Source organism: Rhineura floridana, chromosome 2, assembly GCF_030035675.1.
Source record: "Rhineura floridana isolate rRhiFlo1 chromosome 2, rRhiFlo1.hap2, whole genome shotgun sequence".
NCBI classification, from domain to species: domain Eukaryota; kingdom Metazoa; phylum Chordata; class Lepidosauria; order Squamata; family Rhineuridae; genus Rhineura; species Rhineura floridana.
In genome coordinates this window covers 30,970,670-30,989,832 of record NC_084481.1, presented here as the reverse complement: position 1 = coordinate 30,989,832, position 19,163 = coordinate 30,970,670, and the positions used below count along the sequence as shown (strand labels likewise).

At 39.6% G+C, this 19,163-nt stretch overlaps 1 protein-coding gene across 1 annotated transcript in view; it reads left to right on the top strand.

Annotated features, from left to right (window-relative positions):
* Window positions 1-18,920, top strand: part of COL3A1 (collagen type III alpha 1 chain) — a 109,232-nt gene extending 90,312 nt beyond the window's left edge. The window contains exons 33-51 of the mRNA XM_061608233.1: window positions 1,021-1,074; window positions 1,181-1,234; window positions 2,483-2,536; window positions 3,739-3,846; window positions 4,008-4,061; window positions 4,770-4,823; window positions 5,918-6,079; window positions 8,017-8,124; window positions 8,408-8,515; window positions 9,292-9,345; window positions 9,488-9,595; window positions 10,322-10,375; window positions 10,474-10,581; window positions 12,191-12,244; window positions 12,405-12,512; window positions 13,285-13,570; window positions 14,842-15,029; window positions 15,737-15,979; window positions 17,744-18,920. Coding sequence (XP_061464217.1) covers window positions 1,021-1,074; window positions 1,181-1,234; window positions 2,483-2,536; window positions 3,739-3,846; window positions 4,008-4,061; window positions 4,770-4,823; window positions 5,918-6,079; window positions 8,017-8,124; window positions 8,408-8,515; window positions 9,292-9,345; window positions 9,488-9,595; window positions 10,322-10,375; window positions 10,474-10,581; window positions 12,191-12,244; window positions 12,405-12,512; window positions 13,285-13,570; window positions 14,842-15,029; window positions 15,737-15,979; window positions 17,744-17,890 — 2,106 coding nt within the window. The 3' untranslated portion in view covers window positions 17,891-18,920. The remainder of the gene's footprint in view (window positions 1-1,020; window positions 1,075-1,180; window positions 1,235-2,482; window positions 2,537-3,738; window positions 3,847-4,007; window positions 4,062-4,769; window positions 4,824-5,917; window positions 6,080-8,016; window positions 8,125-8,407; window positions 8,516-9,291; window positions 9,346-9,487; window positions 9,596-10,321; window positions 10,376-10,473; window positions 10,582-12,190; window positions 12,245-12,404; window positions 12,513-13,284; window positions 13,571-14,841; window positions 15,030-15,736; window positions 15,980-17,743) is intronic.
* The last annotated feature ends 243 nt before the right edge of the window (window positions 18,921-19,163 follow it).

The window sequence follows — 19,163 nt, the reverse complement described above, 5'->3', positions numbered from 1 at the left end:
GAGCGATTTGGGCTCAGCTTGATATTTCCAACGTGGAGAATTCATTGTGCCTTGCCCAGTTCTGAATTTCAGCATCATCACTCATTCTCATAACAAGAGCAATTGGACTTTAAGCGGATCAAATTCAAGACCAGTTCATTTGTACCAGCTCTTTTCTTTTCTATTCTATTCTATTCTATTTAAGATTAAGGAGATGTCACAGCAAAATTCCTATTCATTTCATTCCATATTAAAGGATTCTCACGGGGTTAGTTCAAATGTTATTTACCAGAAATAAATATTAATTTGCCTGTTAAGAATCCCAATCCCTTCTAGGGAGGCAGCAACAAACTACCTGGATTGTACCATGCTTATTTGACATGATATTATCCTGCTCCCAATCTATCCCCTGAAAGAAATGGGGGCTTTTTGCCACTGGAAGTACTGCTTTCTAGAGATGAGGGAGACATTTGATTCAGTTTGCATATAAAGCTGAATCTATCAAATACACAGTTTGCAAAACAATATGAGAACCTAAACAGAGGCATCCTTTAAAATTTGCACTTATCCAAATTGTGCAAAGCAATGCCTTAATCAGTGTTTACAAAGATGCATATATTGAGGGGAAGGTGTGCATAACATGAATATAGTAGTGAAAATAATATACATAAATGCATTCTGTTAGGATAGTTTTCTTGCAAAACTGTGTACATTAGTCAAAACTGCAAACAAAAAATTTTATTAGCATAAATTTGCACTTAAATGCTAGAGAATTTTCATGAGGATTAAAAAAAACCCCTACCAGTTACTGCAGAAATGTGGAGAACTGGAGATTAGAAAAATGGAGAGAACCAAAACTGTCAGACCCTTGGATCCCTGCTGCATTCAAATAAATGTGGTATAGGCTGCCTGAGATCTAACTTTATCTTTTTGGAGAAGAGGAGTATAATGAACGCTTTTGCATTTCAGGCTTTGTTGACTGATGTGTTCATATCTTCTACTGTTGTCATAATGCTGAGTATTTCTTTTCTAATTCTGCAGGGTCCTGTAGGTTCCATTGGACCCCCTGGTCCATCTGGTCAACCTGGAGATAAGGTATAGGTCTCATTCCAAAATGACAACTGTTATTCATTTGTAAAAGTTAACTGTGCTCATCCTAAAGAGTCAAATTCTGAACAAAAGCATTCTTCTTTTCTTTTAGGGAGAGTCTGGTCCAGCTGGACCTCATGGTCCAACAGGTCCCCGTGGTGGTCCCGTAAGAGATCCTTTTTTTTCCTATGTGCAATCATAATTCAGACCTAGATAATTTTGTGCTGCTCTTAATATATTTTACTCAAGAAGAAATGTAGCCTGGTAGAACCCATTGACCTCACAGACTTGTAGTTGGTTTGGGCATTAGATTATATGTTAATGGACTTTTACTTTGATGGAAGAAATCCATATATAATGGAGGGTGGTAGAACATTTTTACTTTTCTGAATAGATTTTAAAACTTGAAAGCATTGATCCTTCTTCTGTATCAAGTTGTATTTTATGCATAATTTTACAAATAACAATTAAGAACTTGTATAAGTATTTCAAAAACATTATTTGCAAATATTGTATTTCTCTCTCCTTTCCCTTTTTTCCCATTATATTTTACACTTAAACAAATTTAAGGATTTATAGTTTTAACTTTGACTGGTTCATTTTTCTTATAATGAACCCAAATGCTGATCTCTAATGTAGCATTTAAAACTTTTAACTCCACTGATGACATAAAATCATGTAACTAAAATCTACATCTAACACATAGCATTGATAATTGTCAAAATTAACATCATTAGCAAAACAGCCATGTATGAGGTTTCAGTCAAGTACAGGAATATGATCAACATCTATTTTAATTTTATTTTCTTACATTTTTATTCCACCTTTCTTCCATCATGAAGCCTAAGATGATGTACATGTGGTTCCCATTTATGCCTCTTATTTTTTCTTCCCTATCAGAGACATTAATTTTCTTTCTTAGTATGAAATATCATTGGTCATTGGGTAGCTGCTTTTTCAATAATGATTCATTATTAGAATGCCCCCTTGTGGGTTTATTTCACTTTCCTGCCTCATAAAGCACATGTGACATACCAAAATCTCACAAGGGGGTGGTGGTGGGAAATGTGTAGCTTACTTGCATAGGAATATGAAAAGGATAAAGAAATAAGAAAGGAAATAAATAATACAACAGGTGGAAAGCGTTGGTGTATGGGGCAATCAAGCACAGTCCGGTTTTAGGCATTTGCTACTCTCCATCAAGTCACTTCCATAAGAAGCTGCCAAGCTAACAAAACAGAACCAGTTGCAAAAGGACATCTAACCTTTCTCAGACCTTCTTGGATGTTGTAAGTTGTTTGAAGTCTGAGAGGAGAGAGTAGGTAGGACACTGCAAATGCAGAATATCCCCAAACAAATATTTTTCAAGCTTCTATGGTGGGTTGCTCATTCTTAACCCTCTTTATATTTGCAGGGTGATCGAGGTGAACAAGGTCCTGCTGGTCCAGCTGGCTTCCCTGGAGCTCCTGTAAGTATAGAGAAAGAGAGACACAGACAGACAGTTTCACATTTTCCTGTTGTCCTATATAAGCTCTGTATTTCACCTATACATTAAGAAGATCATTATTACCCCATCTTCACTCTCTCCTCTGCATAGCATGATTCATAGAAGCATTATGTTCTTTCCAATAACAAACGCAGGCAGTGAGTGCAAACAGAACTATAGCTACACTGAAGCCACAGAAACAAGAGGGAGGTATGAGCATGCTCTGTGGAACCCTGAGGTTTGCAGAAGTACAAAAATATTTCTTAAAAGTACTAGTCATGACTGAGCATGCTCAGGAGCCATGGAAGGTTGAGTAAAATTTGAAAAGAAAAAAAGGAACAGCTGACTAAAACCCTGAACAACTGTGAGAATGGCTGCCTAGAAACCTGGGCAAGAGCACTCCTTTTGGGAGGGAGGACACACTGCAACCTTTTGGCACAAGCCCCACTTGTCTAACAGTAATTCAGAAATGTTTGCTTCCACTTATAGATTGTTTATTATTATTATTATTATTATTATTATTATTTGTGTGCCTTCAAGTCGATTACGACTTATGGCGACCCTTTGAATATTATTATTATCATCATTATCACATTTATTAGTTGCTTGTTCCCTGAATAAAATGGGTGTTGCTTCTAACAATACAGTGATTTAACAAATGGCAAAACACTTGTGACATGTAAACTGCAATAATCCCTGCAATGATGTCTTCAGTTAGAGTTTGAGAACTCCTCCAAAAATAATAATTGAATGCCTCTTTATAGTCCAACCAATGTTGCTGCAGCCAGTAGCTTATTTAGACAACTCTATCCTTCCTGCGCTGAGATTCTCTGCAGGTAATAAATGCTGGGGGAGGGGGATGTGGAGCAATGAATGAATCATAGGCTATGAAAAGGGAAATCTTTGAGTGAAATTGGCAGGGCGATTAGCAAAACATTAACACTGTGCACACTTGTTTCTGATAAGTATCTTTAATTGCATCAATAGCAAAACCAACAATGAACCTGACAGAGAATTAGTTTTCAATCCCAGTTTCTACCTGCACTATCCCTGGCAGGACTAACCAAAAAAAAATCAGGTCTTAGCTGTTATTAGGTCTCATTAGTCACTGAATAGCAGACATTACTAAGTCTCATAATGATAATATTAAAGTTCAACATGTCTAACAACTAATTTTTATATAGGGACAAAATGGAGAACCTGGTGGAAAAGGAGAGAAAGGCCCTGCTGGTGAACGAGGCGAACCTGGAACCTCAGGGGCTGCGGGTCCACCAGGAGGCCCTGGTGCACCAGTATGTATTCCATTGTAATGTACTGTTCTGTCATTTCATTGTCCTTATATCCTTTATATTAAAAAAACCCTCCTTGCAATACATTGATTCCATAGAATTTAATGTGCTGCTGGCCTGTTGTTTTCTGGCATTATGATGTAACATTCTCACATCCTGTCTAGGGTCCAGCTGGTCCTCAAGGAGGAAAAGGAGAGCGAGGTGGCCAAGGTCCTCCAGTGAGTATTACTTTTTCAGTCAGTAAGTAATCCTATTGCATGTTCCAGGCCCAGCTAGATGTAAACCGCTATGATTTCTAAACTATGCTATCATCTTAAAACAGCATACCAAATTCTGACAAAGAGCTGTAGATAAAGTAAGAAAGTAGTTTTAATATGGTGTGCTTCAATTCACCTGCCATTTTGGTCCTGAAAACTCTAATGGACAAAGTACTTTTGTCACCTGCCCTTCAGTTAGACTTTTCCATTGCAAAATATTAACGTGGTTCATACATGCAAATACAAAGGAAATGTATTTATAGCATTTCACAAAATGTCTGCATATTGCTTTAGTATCTGTCTGAGTATATACTGTATCTGCCAACTGAGGATAACACTTTTTGCATCCGATAAAATGGACTGTAGTCTGTGAAAGGTTCTGCTGCAATACATCCATGTTTAAGGTGCCATGAGACTCTTCACTGTGGAAGCTGTCTTTGAGTGGCATGTTTACCATATACATTCAGTTAATTGACTCTCGGTTAGTTGCCATTCAAAAGATGTGGTTATTTTTCACCCTCATGTAGTAACTTCTAACATCGTTGTCAAATATAGGTGGTTTACTTATGTAGTTAAGGATATCCCAGTTTCTTGATGTCTACCTTTTCCATATTGGAAAATAGCAATGTTTTATGACATGCTAACATTAGCATTACCAATGTTTTTTAGGGTCAGGCTGGCTTTCCTGGTGGTCGCGGCTTACCTGGTCCTCAGGGTAACAATGTAAGAATATCTACCATTTCTTAATCCTTTCCATGCCACAAATGTTTTCAGATGCCTTTCCTCTGACCTAGAGTTCTCAAGTGGGGGGTCCAGCTGTCTCTTCCGTGGAAATAAATATGAAAATTCACTTGCACAGAAGCTGCATGTGTTAGAACACATACGCTCTTGAATTCTTCATCAACTGATTTGGTTTAGTAAATTATTAAACATTCTGGCCCCAAACTACAGAGCCTCAAATATTAACTTAGGTCTTTCCTAGACTCACCTGCATCAAAGCTGTGAGGAACAAATCCCTGTTTCCAAGTCATCATGCCCAATTCCCCTGAAAAGTCTCTTGTCCTACCTGTATTAAAAAAAAAAAATGCAGTACTTACAAAGTTCATAACTCACAAATCATAGGAAGGCAAACCTTTGAAATTCTGTTCATGTTATGGTTTGCCAGAAACAGAAAGTAAGAGGTGCCCTTCGGAAGGGGTGGGGAACAGGAACCAGCCAGCAGGACAGATTCTAAGCCCCCACCCACCCTCCATGGGCCACCCTGAAAGACAGACATGGCTGTCCACCTGTCAGTCATGATATCAGGTGACCTAACATCCAAGGCAAGAATTTTGAGTGCACACCAAGTCTGGTCCCAATTCTTTCCTTTGTTTCTTTGCAACCCAGCTTGAGTTGAAGCCATTTCTGTAAAGGAAAATGTTCCTTTTGCAAACCAGCTTGAATTCAATCCACACTGCAAACAAAAAAAGATCCCTGAAGCCAATTCCAGTGGGACTTAGGACAAGGACCAAATATATTTTTAAAAAGAGAGTTTTTTAAAAACAGCTAACTAAGTTCTGCTAACAAAGCCCATTTACTATTATGTTGTTCTTCCTGTAGCCCTAAAAGTAGCTCTTCTGTATTTTTTATATATGAAACTTGCTAATGTGTTTGCAGACGACAATCATAACTATGTTCGAGTTATTTTGAGGGAAGAGGGCAGTCTAAATCGAGGAAGTTTATCTCTTTTACTCATATATTCTCCTTTCTTTTGAAATGTTATGAGTGTTAATTCAAATATTGTATTTCAAGCATCACTTTCAAATATTGCTTGATAGGGTAGCCCCGGGCCACCTGGCAATGCAGGCCCTTCAGGCAAGGATGGGCCTCCTGGTCCAGCTGGTTCTAGTGGTGCCCCTGGTCCCTCAGGTGGTGCTGGTCCCAAAGGTGAGCCTGGCCAACCCGGTGAAAAAGGTCCATCAGGTTCAAGAGGAGAACCAGTAAGTACATTATTTGAGTCTTACTTAAAAATAGAGATTAAAAAAACAGTGAAATATGTACAGTTTTCCTGAAAATGATTAATATAATTTTAATGTAAATTTAATAAATAACACAGTTGAACATGATTTGAAACAACCAAAATAAACAAAATATCAATCCATAGAGAGATGGAAAGCCTGCATAGCAAACATGATTTCTCACTATCCTATGTATCTGAACATGGCAGCTTCACAAGGGAGTCCTATTGTGAGGACTTTGTAAAAGAACAATGCACACTGTCAAGACAGTCTAATCTTAGACTAAGTCTCTAACCAAAAGCAGGTCTTCTTCAGTGGACAATATGAATAATTATTGGCTGTATATTACTTAGCTCCTTTTCAGTGTTGACTTTAATTAATATGACCTATAGATGAATATAGTGAATATGACCTATAGATAGAGCGAAAGTCAAGTATGACCATTTGCACTTACTTACATATATATATATATATATATATATATATATATACACACAAAAATGTATATATTTGCAGAAAAACCCACACACCTATACCATATAATATATATGTATCCTACTCGGTATAGAACTGGTCGATTGATGTTTTAAATCTAGAGTAAGTTATAGAAAAATACAGTTAGAATACCTCATAAAGGAATCTTAATTTTTCCTCTCTGAATATTTTATTTTATATCACTCACCCTTTGTAATATGAGCCTCTCAGGTTAAGTCAAATTGCGCACTGGAGAAACTGTTGTGAGAAGCCAAGCCTTTGTGCCCTTGGCGCAGGGTGCTTTTGTGGGGCAGAGTGCAGCCCCAGTTAGTGACAGGAGGAGGAATTTCCTCCTCCCAACCATGCATGTTCTCGCAGGGCTGCCTGTAGTCCTTGGCAATCCCGTGAGAGCTACAAAGAGGCGGGGACAGGACCGGAACTGCCGAACACCAGTTCCGTGCACTGGCTTTCCCATCCACCCTCCCTCCCTCAGTTCTAGTGTGTCACTGAGCTGTTTCTAACAGGCTCACAGGTTGACAGGGCAGATAGGATTTTTTCCTGTCAATCAAATCAGGCCTCAATTGAGCAGGCTTTTTTGCCTATCCCTCAGAGGTTTGCTGTGTAATTGTTAGGTGTTCTTATGCTTCTGTCACAAATTCTGTGGAAATGGGACTGGGCAGGATCAAACATATAGGGAACGCCCAGAATAGGGACTCCAATAAAGGGCCTAGTGGGGTACTCGCTGGCCATGGCCTTTGCTCAGGAGGGGCATCACCTCATCCAGCTCACACACCCCCAACTGGTTGGTCAGCGGGACCACAGGTCCCTTGGGTGCTACCCACTTGAGTCTAATGCTGGCCAACTTTCAATAGTGATTGCCAGCTGCTCGTTGGATAACTCAGCATTCCCTCAGCATGGGCTGCTGGAATGAAGCAGATCCCTGCCCTACTGCCATGCCAACCCTGTTTATGTGCTTTAATCAATAAAGCTGTGGCCTGTTTTCACCCACAGACCATTGTTGGCTGTTTTATTCCCATTGCTAAAGGGGGACGCTGCACGCACCTGCCTCACAACCACACACACACTACAACCAAGCACACACTGCAACCTATTCTAATGGCTATAATGGAATGCTTCTTTTAAGCCTAATTTCAGTGAGGGAAGGGGACTCTGTGGTGCCAGGGAAAGCCTCTGTGTGCCCGTGTCCACCTGTAAATGGTCTCCTTTATGCTCTGCAATGCATTGAGTACACTTCCACATATACTATCTCTGCTCAGCTGAACATGTTCTGCAATATAAACATAGATAATACTCTGCCTCAAAACCCATTTTCTACATATGTAGCTAAATATTTACAGTATTGCCCTGCATTCATTGTCCAGAGCAATTTACGATAAGTAAATAAATACAAATACAAATTTGTTTATGGGATTTATGTTCCATAGGGTACACCAGGTCCTGCGGGAATTTTGGGTCCGCCTGGGCAACGTGGTATTGTAGGATTGCCAGGCATGAGAGGTCTACCAGGCCCCTCTGGTCAATCTGGTCCAAAGGTAAGGCCTTATTCCATTATTTTAAATCATTCAAAATATCTAACAGAACAAAAGTTTTGAGCTTTTGAATGTTTGGCTTGAACTGATGTGTGCATGAGCTAGCTCTCTTCCACCTTTTGCTAAAGCTCAGTCACTTCAGATGAATGAATATGTTGTTAATTGTTGTTAGCAACTAGCTTTTTGCTCTGTCCAATAACAGCATCTCAGCAACTTATGAATTTACCAGAACCTTTTTTTTAACAAAAGTCAGTATGTCATCAGTCCATCTATTTTTCCAATGCAGGGTGAAGATGGCAAACCAGGATCCAATGGCAGCCCAGGAGAACGAGGACCTCACGGTGGACAAGGTCCACCTGGCATTAATGGAGCAGCTGGAGAACCAGGCAGGGACGTAAGTGAATGTTTTCATATTAGTGGTATCCTAGGGATAAACACTCACTGTACCTAGAAGTGCTGTCCGCCCAGAGTGAGACAAATTTATCTCATTCACTCATCCTGTTGTACATCCTAATACAGAGACTACAAAGTACTTAAAGTTCCTTTTGTAGGAAGCTGAAGGCTGATTCACACGCATGCATATACATTGCTTGACTTATTTAAATTTTATTACTATATAAGACAAGGGTCCTTGCGTACTGGAGGCCCATTCATGTCTGTCAGAGTTGGGTGGAGGAAGACCTGGAGACGTTTCCTCTGGTATGTCTATGTGGGTTTTGCTTGGCTGTGGTATGGCTCATCCTGCACTTCTGGGGCCAATCAGCTGCACCAGCTAGCTCTGTGGAGGGTAGGGTAGGGCCTGAAAGTTGACCTGGGCCTTAAAGGCTGGTTTGTGCACCTTTACATTTGATTTCTCTACATTTGATTACTGTTTAATTCAGACTCACAGCTGAATATGTAAATGGATTCAATGAGTTTGACTTTGGATGTATCTGTGACAACCTATTCACACATGCATAACACCATGTGATGCTGCATTCATCCTGAAGTGAGCAATCTTAGAAGTGCAGTGGCAACATCTTTGATTGGTCTTTTTAACCATGATAATTTCAAAGTTAAACTTTTTGTAGAAATACCACCTGTCAAATGTTTAGGTCTTTACTTTTTTGTAGTTTTTCCCATTGGGCCTCTATTCTTACATTTAAACACTTCTTATCCAATATTTCTCAGGGTAACTCTGGATCAGATGGTTTGCCAGGTCGGGATGGATCTCCAGGACCAAAGGTGAGAAGGGCTTTGAGATCTCAGTGATTGTGGCTGCTGCTGCAAGGCCTAATCAACAGTAGCATTTGCCTGAGTTGAATTGACTTGTCATTTAGAAAATAAATGTATTCCTCACATTGGCTGTGATTGATTTTCTCCTCAGGGTGATCGCGGTGAAAATGGCTCTCCTGGTTTACCAGGGGCTCCAGGTCATCTTGGCCCCCCAGGTAACAGTGGTCCAGCTGGAAAACCAGGTGAAAGAGGACATGCAGTAAGTATGAAAACAATGCCACCTTCTATGTTGTTGCTTATCATCTGTGTGATAGTAAAGTAGCAGAGTATTAACAATATGCCATATTTTATCCACCCTCACCTGACATTGCAACCTTTAATTTTAAAAGGGAAAACCTATCAGCAATGCCACAGAGAGGATGATACTCTACAAAGTGATTTAGTTTGTCCATTCAGTGCTTGTGGATTTTCTTTAGGTGAACTCATTCCAGTTGGTCCCACTATTAAGCAATTACAGAGTCATCACATACTGGGGGAGGGACCCTGCAAATATCTGTAATCAGGGATTTTCAAGTTTCAAATTGAGTTACATATTTGTAATGCCATTTCCTTTGAAATGCTGAAAACATTCCTCCACTGAAATAAATTAATCTGGTTTCTTAAACAACCTAGTATCATTTTTGCCAATAACAAACTATGCAAAGCTAAATCCAGTGATATACTCCAAACTGATATAAGTATGCTTTGTGTAAAACTATGATATGTAGATGCCTTTGAAAATCTAAGTCATTGAAGCAATAACTGCAAATTATATTCAATGGTATATTTAGGAGCATAATGGTACTAGTTGGGATTTAAATATTTACCCTGTACTCTGATACACCCAATTTATATCCAGAAAATTTATGCTGGACGTAGATGTAATCCTAATGCACATCCTGTTTGTTTGTTTGTCTGTTTGTTTGTTTGTTTGTTTGTTTTATAGGGACCTTCTGGTCCAGTTGGCCCTGTTGGCCCTGCTGGTGCTCGTGGTGGTCCTGTAAGTCTCCACTTTAGAACTTCAGCTCATCATATATTGCTAATTCTCATTGATCCTAAATGTACTTTAAAAAACTCTTTACCAATGTATTTCTAAAGGGTCCTGCTGGTTCACGTGGTGACAAAGGTGAAGCTGGCGAACGTGGTAGCAATGGGCTCAAGGGTCATCGAGGATTCCCTGGTAACCCAGGATCCCCTGGTCCAGCTGTAAGTTTTTAGAACTCTCTTGTTTTTCTTGCATAGGAGAAAAATGCTGGATTGTCTATATGATCCCAAAGATAAGTGAAATACATAACTTTGACAAGAATATTTAATATTCAATATTCCTATATTAAAATGGATGCACGATCCAGCAATTTTCATCTTAAAACTGATACACAGTTGTATGTTTAATTGGAAGAAACCAGGAGTGAGATTGCAGATATTTTGGGATTTCCCACTCTGTTGCTTGAGTCTCAGATATGTTTCACATTCGAAACATGCTTAGCAATATCACTTTAGAATATAATTGTTTCATTTTTGTAGGAGTAAATGTGAACCTTCTGACACATTCCTAAATCCTTGGAAGCAATGCATGAAAGAAATTCCTTACTGCACATTTATTTTATGTATTTATTTTTATTTTATTTCTGGCATTATAGACCACCCATTCATAAGATCTTCATAAGAATATTTAAAACAATAAAATATATACAAAGAAATTAAAATGGCATTTCAGTTTTCTGATGCCATGTATGTACCATGCCTCCAGCCCAGAGAAAGTTAATTATGCATAAGTCCCAGTCGGTGGTATTCCACTAAGTTCTAGTCAGAGTACGCCCACTGAAATTAATGAACCCAAGTTAGCCATGTCCGTCAACTTCAATGGGTCTACCCTGAGTAGGTCTAACATTGAAAACTGCATATTGAAATCAATGTAAAAAGTTAGTCACACAACCAACTTAAGTCCTGTTGATTTTAACAGGACTTAAGAGCGACCAGCTTTCTTTGATGAGAGTGACATCAGTACAAAACTCAAAGGAGCCCAACCCTGAAACCAAGAGATAATCCCTGTGTGATCTCCCTTTAAGGCCACTGGTACCATTACAGTCCTGCTGATTTTGAGAACATTTGGCTCTCTAAATCATGCCCATTATCAGAGCTTATGGATCAATACAAAACCATAATAATGAAAATAGAGAACCCCTGTATTTATGTTTGACCCTGCCAGTGTCCAGCACTGGCAAGAGATCCAGCACTGGGTCCAGCACTGCCAGGGTCCAGCACTGATGAGAATTCTGAGTACAAATTTCCTGACTTGGAAAAAGGTCTGTTCTTGGAATTTTCTCGTGCCTATTCTTTGCAAGTTAATTTGCACAGACCTCATACAATAACTGTTCTGCAGCACCTTTCATCAGCACTGCAGACTTCCTTTTAATATTTAGAAGATAGGAAAACCTTTAAGCTCAGTACAACAAAGCTTATCCTAAGTCCGCTTAGTGAGTTCATGGCAGAGGCAAACCGGAGACTTCCAGATCCATAGTTCAGTCTCTTTGCTGATAAGCTACTACCTTTGTTCCAACAGCGATCCTTCTTAGAAGCTTATATGAAGAAGAGCATTCCTCCCCTGTTTGTCCAAAAATCTAGCATTTAGAGTGATTCTGCCTCTGGAGTTAGAGGTTCCACTTTCCTAGCATGGCTAATAGCTGCTGATATATATTCATCCTCTATGGATTGCAGATCTTGTAGCAAGTGCAAAAAAGCAGGTGATGCAATATAGGGAGAGAAATGTCAAAACTGGATTTTACTACCTCAATGTCATTCTTGTTTTTGACAGGGTGCCTTGGGTCCCCAAGGTCCAAATGGAAGCCCAGGACCTGCAGGTGCTAGAGTAAGTAGTCTCCTTATTCAGTCTAAACTGATCGTGCATGCTCAAATTATGGCTAGATAAATAAGAGACAACTGATGGCCTCTAAACCTATGTCATTTCATTTTAGTACTTCACAATATATGGTCATTGCAGATAATGCTTGATTTTGTGTACTATTTAGGGTCCCCCTGGACCAAATGGTCCACCGGGAAAAGATGGTACAAGTGGATACCCAGGTCCCATTGGTCCTCCAGGTCCTCGTGGAGGCAGAGGTGAAACTGGAGCTTCGGTAAGGGAATCAACACTCTTTAGGACAATGAAAAGTGAGAAACATCATCTGGAAAGCTGTATATCCAGTCAGGGAACCTAGCACAAGACTTGATAAGCAAAACGAGTGAGATAAAGGCCATGCTAAAAAGGATCTGAACAACGTTGCGCAATAAAGAGTGATGAAATTAAAAGCCACAGAGCTTAGTATACACACCTAACTATACTGAAATGCAGGCAAATATCTTTGCCTTAATAGCTCTATAAAAAAGAGGCAGGACCACAGTTATGACAACCAGTCTTTTAGTGTGGAAAGTAATTGGTGCTAGCCAGACAGCTACCTCCCTATAACCAATTTAGATGACCACACATGTGTGCAGGGCCACTTAGAACGATAGTGAAAGTGTCTCACTCAGTTGACTGCAACATTCAAATTTATATAGATTCATAGATCTTAAGGATCATCTCAGGTGTCAGAAGGTTCTTGTCTATTTCATCAATATTGGAACGCTATTTTTATTTTATCTGTTCTTTCCATTGGATGACGCTGAACAAGGTACAGTTCTGCACATACACGTTACTGGAAAGAGGACTAGTCTGAAGCCCTTCCTATCTAATGAGCCACATGCAAGATCAAGCAAAAATAAGCTTGATAAATGAATAAATATTGAGTCCAAACTTCTGTGGGGATAATCAGTATGATGTTTTGCAGAACAAGGCTAAAAGTGCTAGTAACATTGAATCTCTTTTTTAGTGTTTCTTGGATTTATTGGGGGAATGATTTTATTTTATAGGGTCCCCCTGGTCATGGTGGTCCTCCAGGGCCTCCTGGTCAACCTGGAGCTCCTGGTCCATGTTGTGGTGGTGGCGGCGGTGATATCATGGGTTTAACTGGTGAGAAAGGACCAAGCTACTACAGAGATCAGCCAGATGATGACAAAATCGCCATGAGTGAAGTTTTGAGTTCACTGAAATCAATCAATAACCAAATTGAAAACATCATTAGCCCCGACGGCACACAGAAAAACCCAGCCCGTAATTGCAGAGATCTGAAGTTCTGTCATCCTGAACTTAAGAGTGGTATGTTCCTTTCTATTCTTACCTAGAATATAGAGAAGGAAATGGCCCTTGAGAAATATGCAGTCTAAGGTGAAGAACCGAGCATTGTTGCAGATGCAGACCTGTCACCACTCCGTGTATCTCTCTCTCTTCTCTTTCTGATAACATCAAGTAATACAAAATGTGATATGCCCTCAGTACACCATGTGTTTCTTCATCAATGACAATCAACAATGTTGCACCATGTAATGCAAAATATTAGATATTTCCATGAAGAGGAGAGAAGGAGAAATTGCCTAGCGGCTGATGCCTAATGGGTGCCAAATTAATATAGTATCACAGTAATAATATTTTATCTGTGTCTTGGATATAATAGATTGTTTCCAACTCAGTCATACTCAGAGTAGACACATTGGATTCAATGGACATAACAAACTTAAGTCCATTCATTTCAATGGGTCTGCTGTGAGTATGACTTAGTTGGGTGGTTTTACTGATATACCTAGAAATAGCAGATGCATGGATATAGGGCAGATTATAGATAGATAATGCTGGCTAAAAGTTATAAAGGTTATTGAGAAAACTTTTCAGAGGGAGCAAGCAGAACTTTACACTTTGCAAAATTGTTTCTGATTTGTCTAACAATGAATTTGCCCTGAGGATACAATATGCGAAAAGACTTGCAATTCTCACAAATACAAGTTAACATCTAATTAAACAATAGAGAGCATGGATGCTTGCATGTGCTTTTCTCCTCACAGCGTTGTAATGAACACATTGATGGAGACTTACAGAGCAATCCTTTAATTTGGGGGATGGGGTTAGAATCCATGGCAGAGCAACTGTTATATCCCAATCCCTGCTGGCTAGTAGGTGCCAGGGCAGGAGAGGGCAGCTTTTTCTAACTTTTTTTTCTTTCCATTTCTTTTTTACCCTCCCACTAACCACAGTGGGAGGGAATTAACTATGCTAGCTCCTGGGCTGGTGTAGTTTCAGGGCCTGGTTGAGGGAAAATCCGGAGAGTGATTGGGCTTAGGATCCTGTGACCATGTAACCAAAGTACTCAGTGTGCCTGGTAATAGAAAAAAACTAAAAAGGAGGAAGAGGGATGGCTGTCATTCAGTGAAATCAGACTGAAGAAAAGACACAAGTGTAAAGTAATATTATTGTTTAGGTTTGCATTATTCCCACCTTAACCATTTAGGCAACGGAGGGATTTGCCTCAGAAACAATGACGAATCTAATTCCTACATAGGTCAAGTAAAGAATGTCTTTTTACTATGCCACTTTAGGGGAGTACTGGATTGATCCTAACCAAGGTTGCAAATTAGACGCAATTAAAGTATACTGCAATATGGAAACTGGAGAATCATGCATCAGTGCCAATCCCATTAGTGTTCCCAAGAAGAATTGGTGGACAATCACAGGACCTGAAAAGAAACATATTTGGTTTGGAGAGTCTATGAATGGAGGCTTCCAGGTAAGAAGAACTATATAATTTGGACAAGTAGCCTTGACTAGAGACTGTATTTAAGTTGCTTCTCAAGAAAGCTAATTCTGTATCCATTTCTTATTAAATTAAATAAATAGGTAGTTGAATGATTTATGGGCCCTGCGATCCAATGACCCCTGGGCATCCATGCATTGGAGTATGCATCAGATCTTCCTCTCTGTCTGTCTGTCTTTCTGTCTGTGTGCGTGCGTGCGTTCGTGCGTGCGTGCATGCGTGTGTGCGTGTGTGTGTGCGCGCGCAAGTGAGTAGAGAGCTCTGATCTTGGTTGTCGGATTCCCTCTCCCTCCCACTGCAACAGCTTCTGTGGCCCTTGCCCTGCCAATATCAGGGCTCTGATACTGATAGGGTGAACATTTTTATCAGACTTAATTATATAATTAATATAAATAACTATGTATTTTAGATATAGTATTGTGTGTATATGTATTCATATATTTGTGTTCATTTCTAAACTTAAATTATTGGATTTAAAAAGCGGGGGAGATAGCAGAGGCAGATCTGAAGGATTTATCTTAAAACTGTTGAAGATCTGGGCCACACATTTCATGGGAGAATGAATTCCACAGGTATGGGGGCACCACCAGTCTAATGAATTCTAGAGCTGGAAGAACGAGTGAATGATTTCAGTGAATCAGTTGTTATACAATAAACAACCTTTTGTGTTTGCACCACAGTTCAGCTACGGAGATCCAGATCTTCCAGAAGAAGTTGCAGATGTTCAATTGGCATTCCTTAGAATTCTTTCTAGTCGAGCCTCTCAGAATATCACCTATCACTGCAAAAACAGTATAGCTTACATGGATGAGGCCAGTGGAAATGTAAAGAGAGCACTTAAGCTTATGAGTTCTACTGACAGCGAAATCAAGGCAGAAGGAAACAGCAAATTCACATACACAGTTCTGGAAGATGGCTGTACTGTAAGTAAACAGAACTTCAGCATTGCAAAAAAATAGTTTTTTGTAGACAGAGATTCAGTTCCTTTTTTCCATTATGCATTTCATTTTACACACCTACGCTGATGCAAAAACTCCTAATCATTTGCATTTGCAAAATATTTTCACATGTTCCCAGAGTCAAAATTGGAACACCAATTCAACAATTAGTACAGCGTTGGCTAGGAGGGTGGCAAAAACTTTTACTCAGGATTCCACACGTAGGTTTGTGTATAGACACATCCCATCTTCTGTAACAGGTCTAAGATTAGTGAAAAGCAAGCTACCTCCAGATCAGATTGGATTGGCTCAAATTGGATTGGCATATAAGGCTATCAGTGGGAAGGATATCAATGGCTACATCATGATGGCTATGTATGACTTCTATTATCAGAGGTCATATGCTCTGAATTCCAGTTGCTGGGAATCACAAGTGGAGAGAGTGCTGTTCCACTCATGTCCTGTTTGCAGGCTTCCCATCGGCATGTACATTTTATGGTGTTTTATGTTTTATTTTATTAGATAGTAGCATATACATAAATAAATAACATGGTTGGCCACTGTGAGAACAGGATGCTGGACTAGATGGACCTTTGGTCTGATCCGGTAGGATCAGACAATGTTTACCAAAAACAGGGGAAAGAGGGCTTAGTTTTATGTCAATCCATATTTGGATTGCTTTCACCCCAAACCCTCTTCTGTCTACCCGAGTCCCCATTTCTTCCACTTACCTCCAGATCCCCTCCCCAATTCCCTTCCACTCCACTTCTCTGGCAGCTGCAGGAGCTCTGGCAGTGGATGCAAGTGAGCTGTAGGGGCAGCCAGTAGTCCTGGCATAACTGCAACCATTCGCAGTGTTGGGCTCACTTCTAGCCCTTAGTGGCTCGGCTGTGCTCTGACTGGTACTCCTCTGAGATTGAGAACAATATGTAGTCTAATTCTGGCACTGAGAAAAAACTCTTAAAAAGTAAGCATGTTACCATTGTACCCAGAATTCAATAGTTCTGCATACCTAGTTTTTAGTTCTAGTCATTTTGCAGTGCCCATGCATGTCTACTCAATGAGGTAGGTCAATGGGTCTTGCTCCCAGCTTGTACATATTAAGTCACGTGTGCTTCCTCTTCCATCCTTCCTCTTGCAACCTTGTTATGAGATAGTTGGGAGACTGAAGCCTCAAAAAGTATAGGCTGCAACCTTCAAGACTACTACTTATATGGACAGAATACTATGCTGGATCACACCATTTGAGATCTATACCTATATGTTCTCCAAAGAAGGGAGAAGGATGTTATAGGGCATTTCAACAACTGCAACTTTTGTTGTTTCAGTAGAAATTCACAGCTGTGCCCCTACTTTAGACATAAACAATAGCAACTTGAGCCCCGTTCTGGCAATTCCCTGCACCAGTATGGGCTTATACTGTGGATAGAGCAGGGAGGTGCAACAAGCCCTGGTCACAATGTCCATAGGCGCACAAGCTTCTTTTTTAGACTTTTGTGCATTTGATGCAGAAATTTGCACAGAGTTTCAATGTGCATTCAACAAAATGCATGTAGAAACATTCCCATGATTGTAAAAGATGGGGTTTCTCTTCACAGGGAGCTTTCTAAGCACTTTCAACCAAACACAGAAAATTGGTGCAGACCTTTGTGTTACACAGTCTAAAAATGGGTCCACATCCAATAGATATTATTCAGAAGTGTCTCTAAGAGAATAGTTTTGAAATTACTTTCTGTTTTACTTTCACAGAAACACACTGACGAATGGGGTAAAACAGTCTTCGAGTACAGAACACGCAAGACTATGAGGTTGCCTGTGATAGATATTGCACCCTTTGATATCGGTGCTCCCAATCAGGAATTCGGTGTGGACGTTGGCCCAGTTTGCTTCTTATAAACCAAGAATCATGCTCATTCTGAACCCCAACAAACAAATTCACACTCCATCTTTGCTCTTCTTGTTTTAACTGTGTCAGCTGTTAAGAGTCAAATGAACTGTATCCCAGTTATTTATTTGCAAAAAATTCTAGAGAGGGGAAAAAAAAGAGGAAAAATTGACAAAAAGGGTTACCATTTTCTTATTTTGCTCTTTACACAAAATACAGCAAAATGCCTTCTGCTCTATTTTCTTTCACCAAAATTGAACATTCATCTTCCAACAATATCTCCATGGTGCTACATTACAACTTCAACACTCAGTACAGCAAAACTGTAATTTTAGTTGAACGCGTGCCCACCAGTCAAGCACTGACGGATTCCAGCATCCAAGTTTACCCTCCATTGTAAGATGCAGTTCACAAAGCTAGAGAGAATTCCCCGTTTCAACTACCTCAACATGGACAGAAACTGGGATGGGTTTGATGATTCACACAGAGAAAGCTAAATCGAAATAAGTTGGAAGAACCAATGACTACATCTGGTCAAATTGTTTTGTTTCTGTACTGATTAATGATGAAGAGAGTACAGTCCATCCGAAAAAGTGAATGCCCTTAGAGTCAACAGACTAATATAATGTTATTGCTGGACTGCGTTGCTTTTTTTAAAAAAAGGGTGCTCCTATACTTTCCTGTCATTGCTGGTCAAGACCACTAAAATTAGGGAAGTGTAAAAAGATTAATGTGATGGTGCTAGTTGTGTGATTTTCACATCTAAATCTGCAAGCCAGGTTTATTAGCTTGCATTAAAACATCAAGGCTTGACAACAATTGTAAATGTCTCTCCTCGAAAGTTGTATCGTTGGTAGGCCATTGCTGAGGCCTTTTCTTCCTTCCCTCTGTAAAAGTCAATAAAGATGCAGAATCATGAGCTTCTTTTGTCACATTAACACATTTATAGTGTTGGAGGTTAACCATCTTTGTAAGCTTTTATATGGTTGTTGGTCTTTTCCTTACAGAGACACATAATAAAATATTGTAATAAAACTCTAACATTGTCATTTATGTGCTTTACTAGTTACATTTCTTTCTATAGGTTTCATCAACAATGAATTTCTGAAAGACTGTATATATTGATTGAGCATACTGATAATTTATGTCTTCAGTGCCATCCAGGTAAATTGCACTTGGCAGAGTAACACAGCAACACAGGCAAGTCCTCCAAGAAGGAAATTTATGATCTAAATGCCAGCAGAGAAAAAAGCAGGAGTGGGATGGGGGAGAAGGACTTAGGAT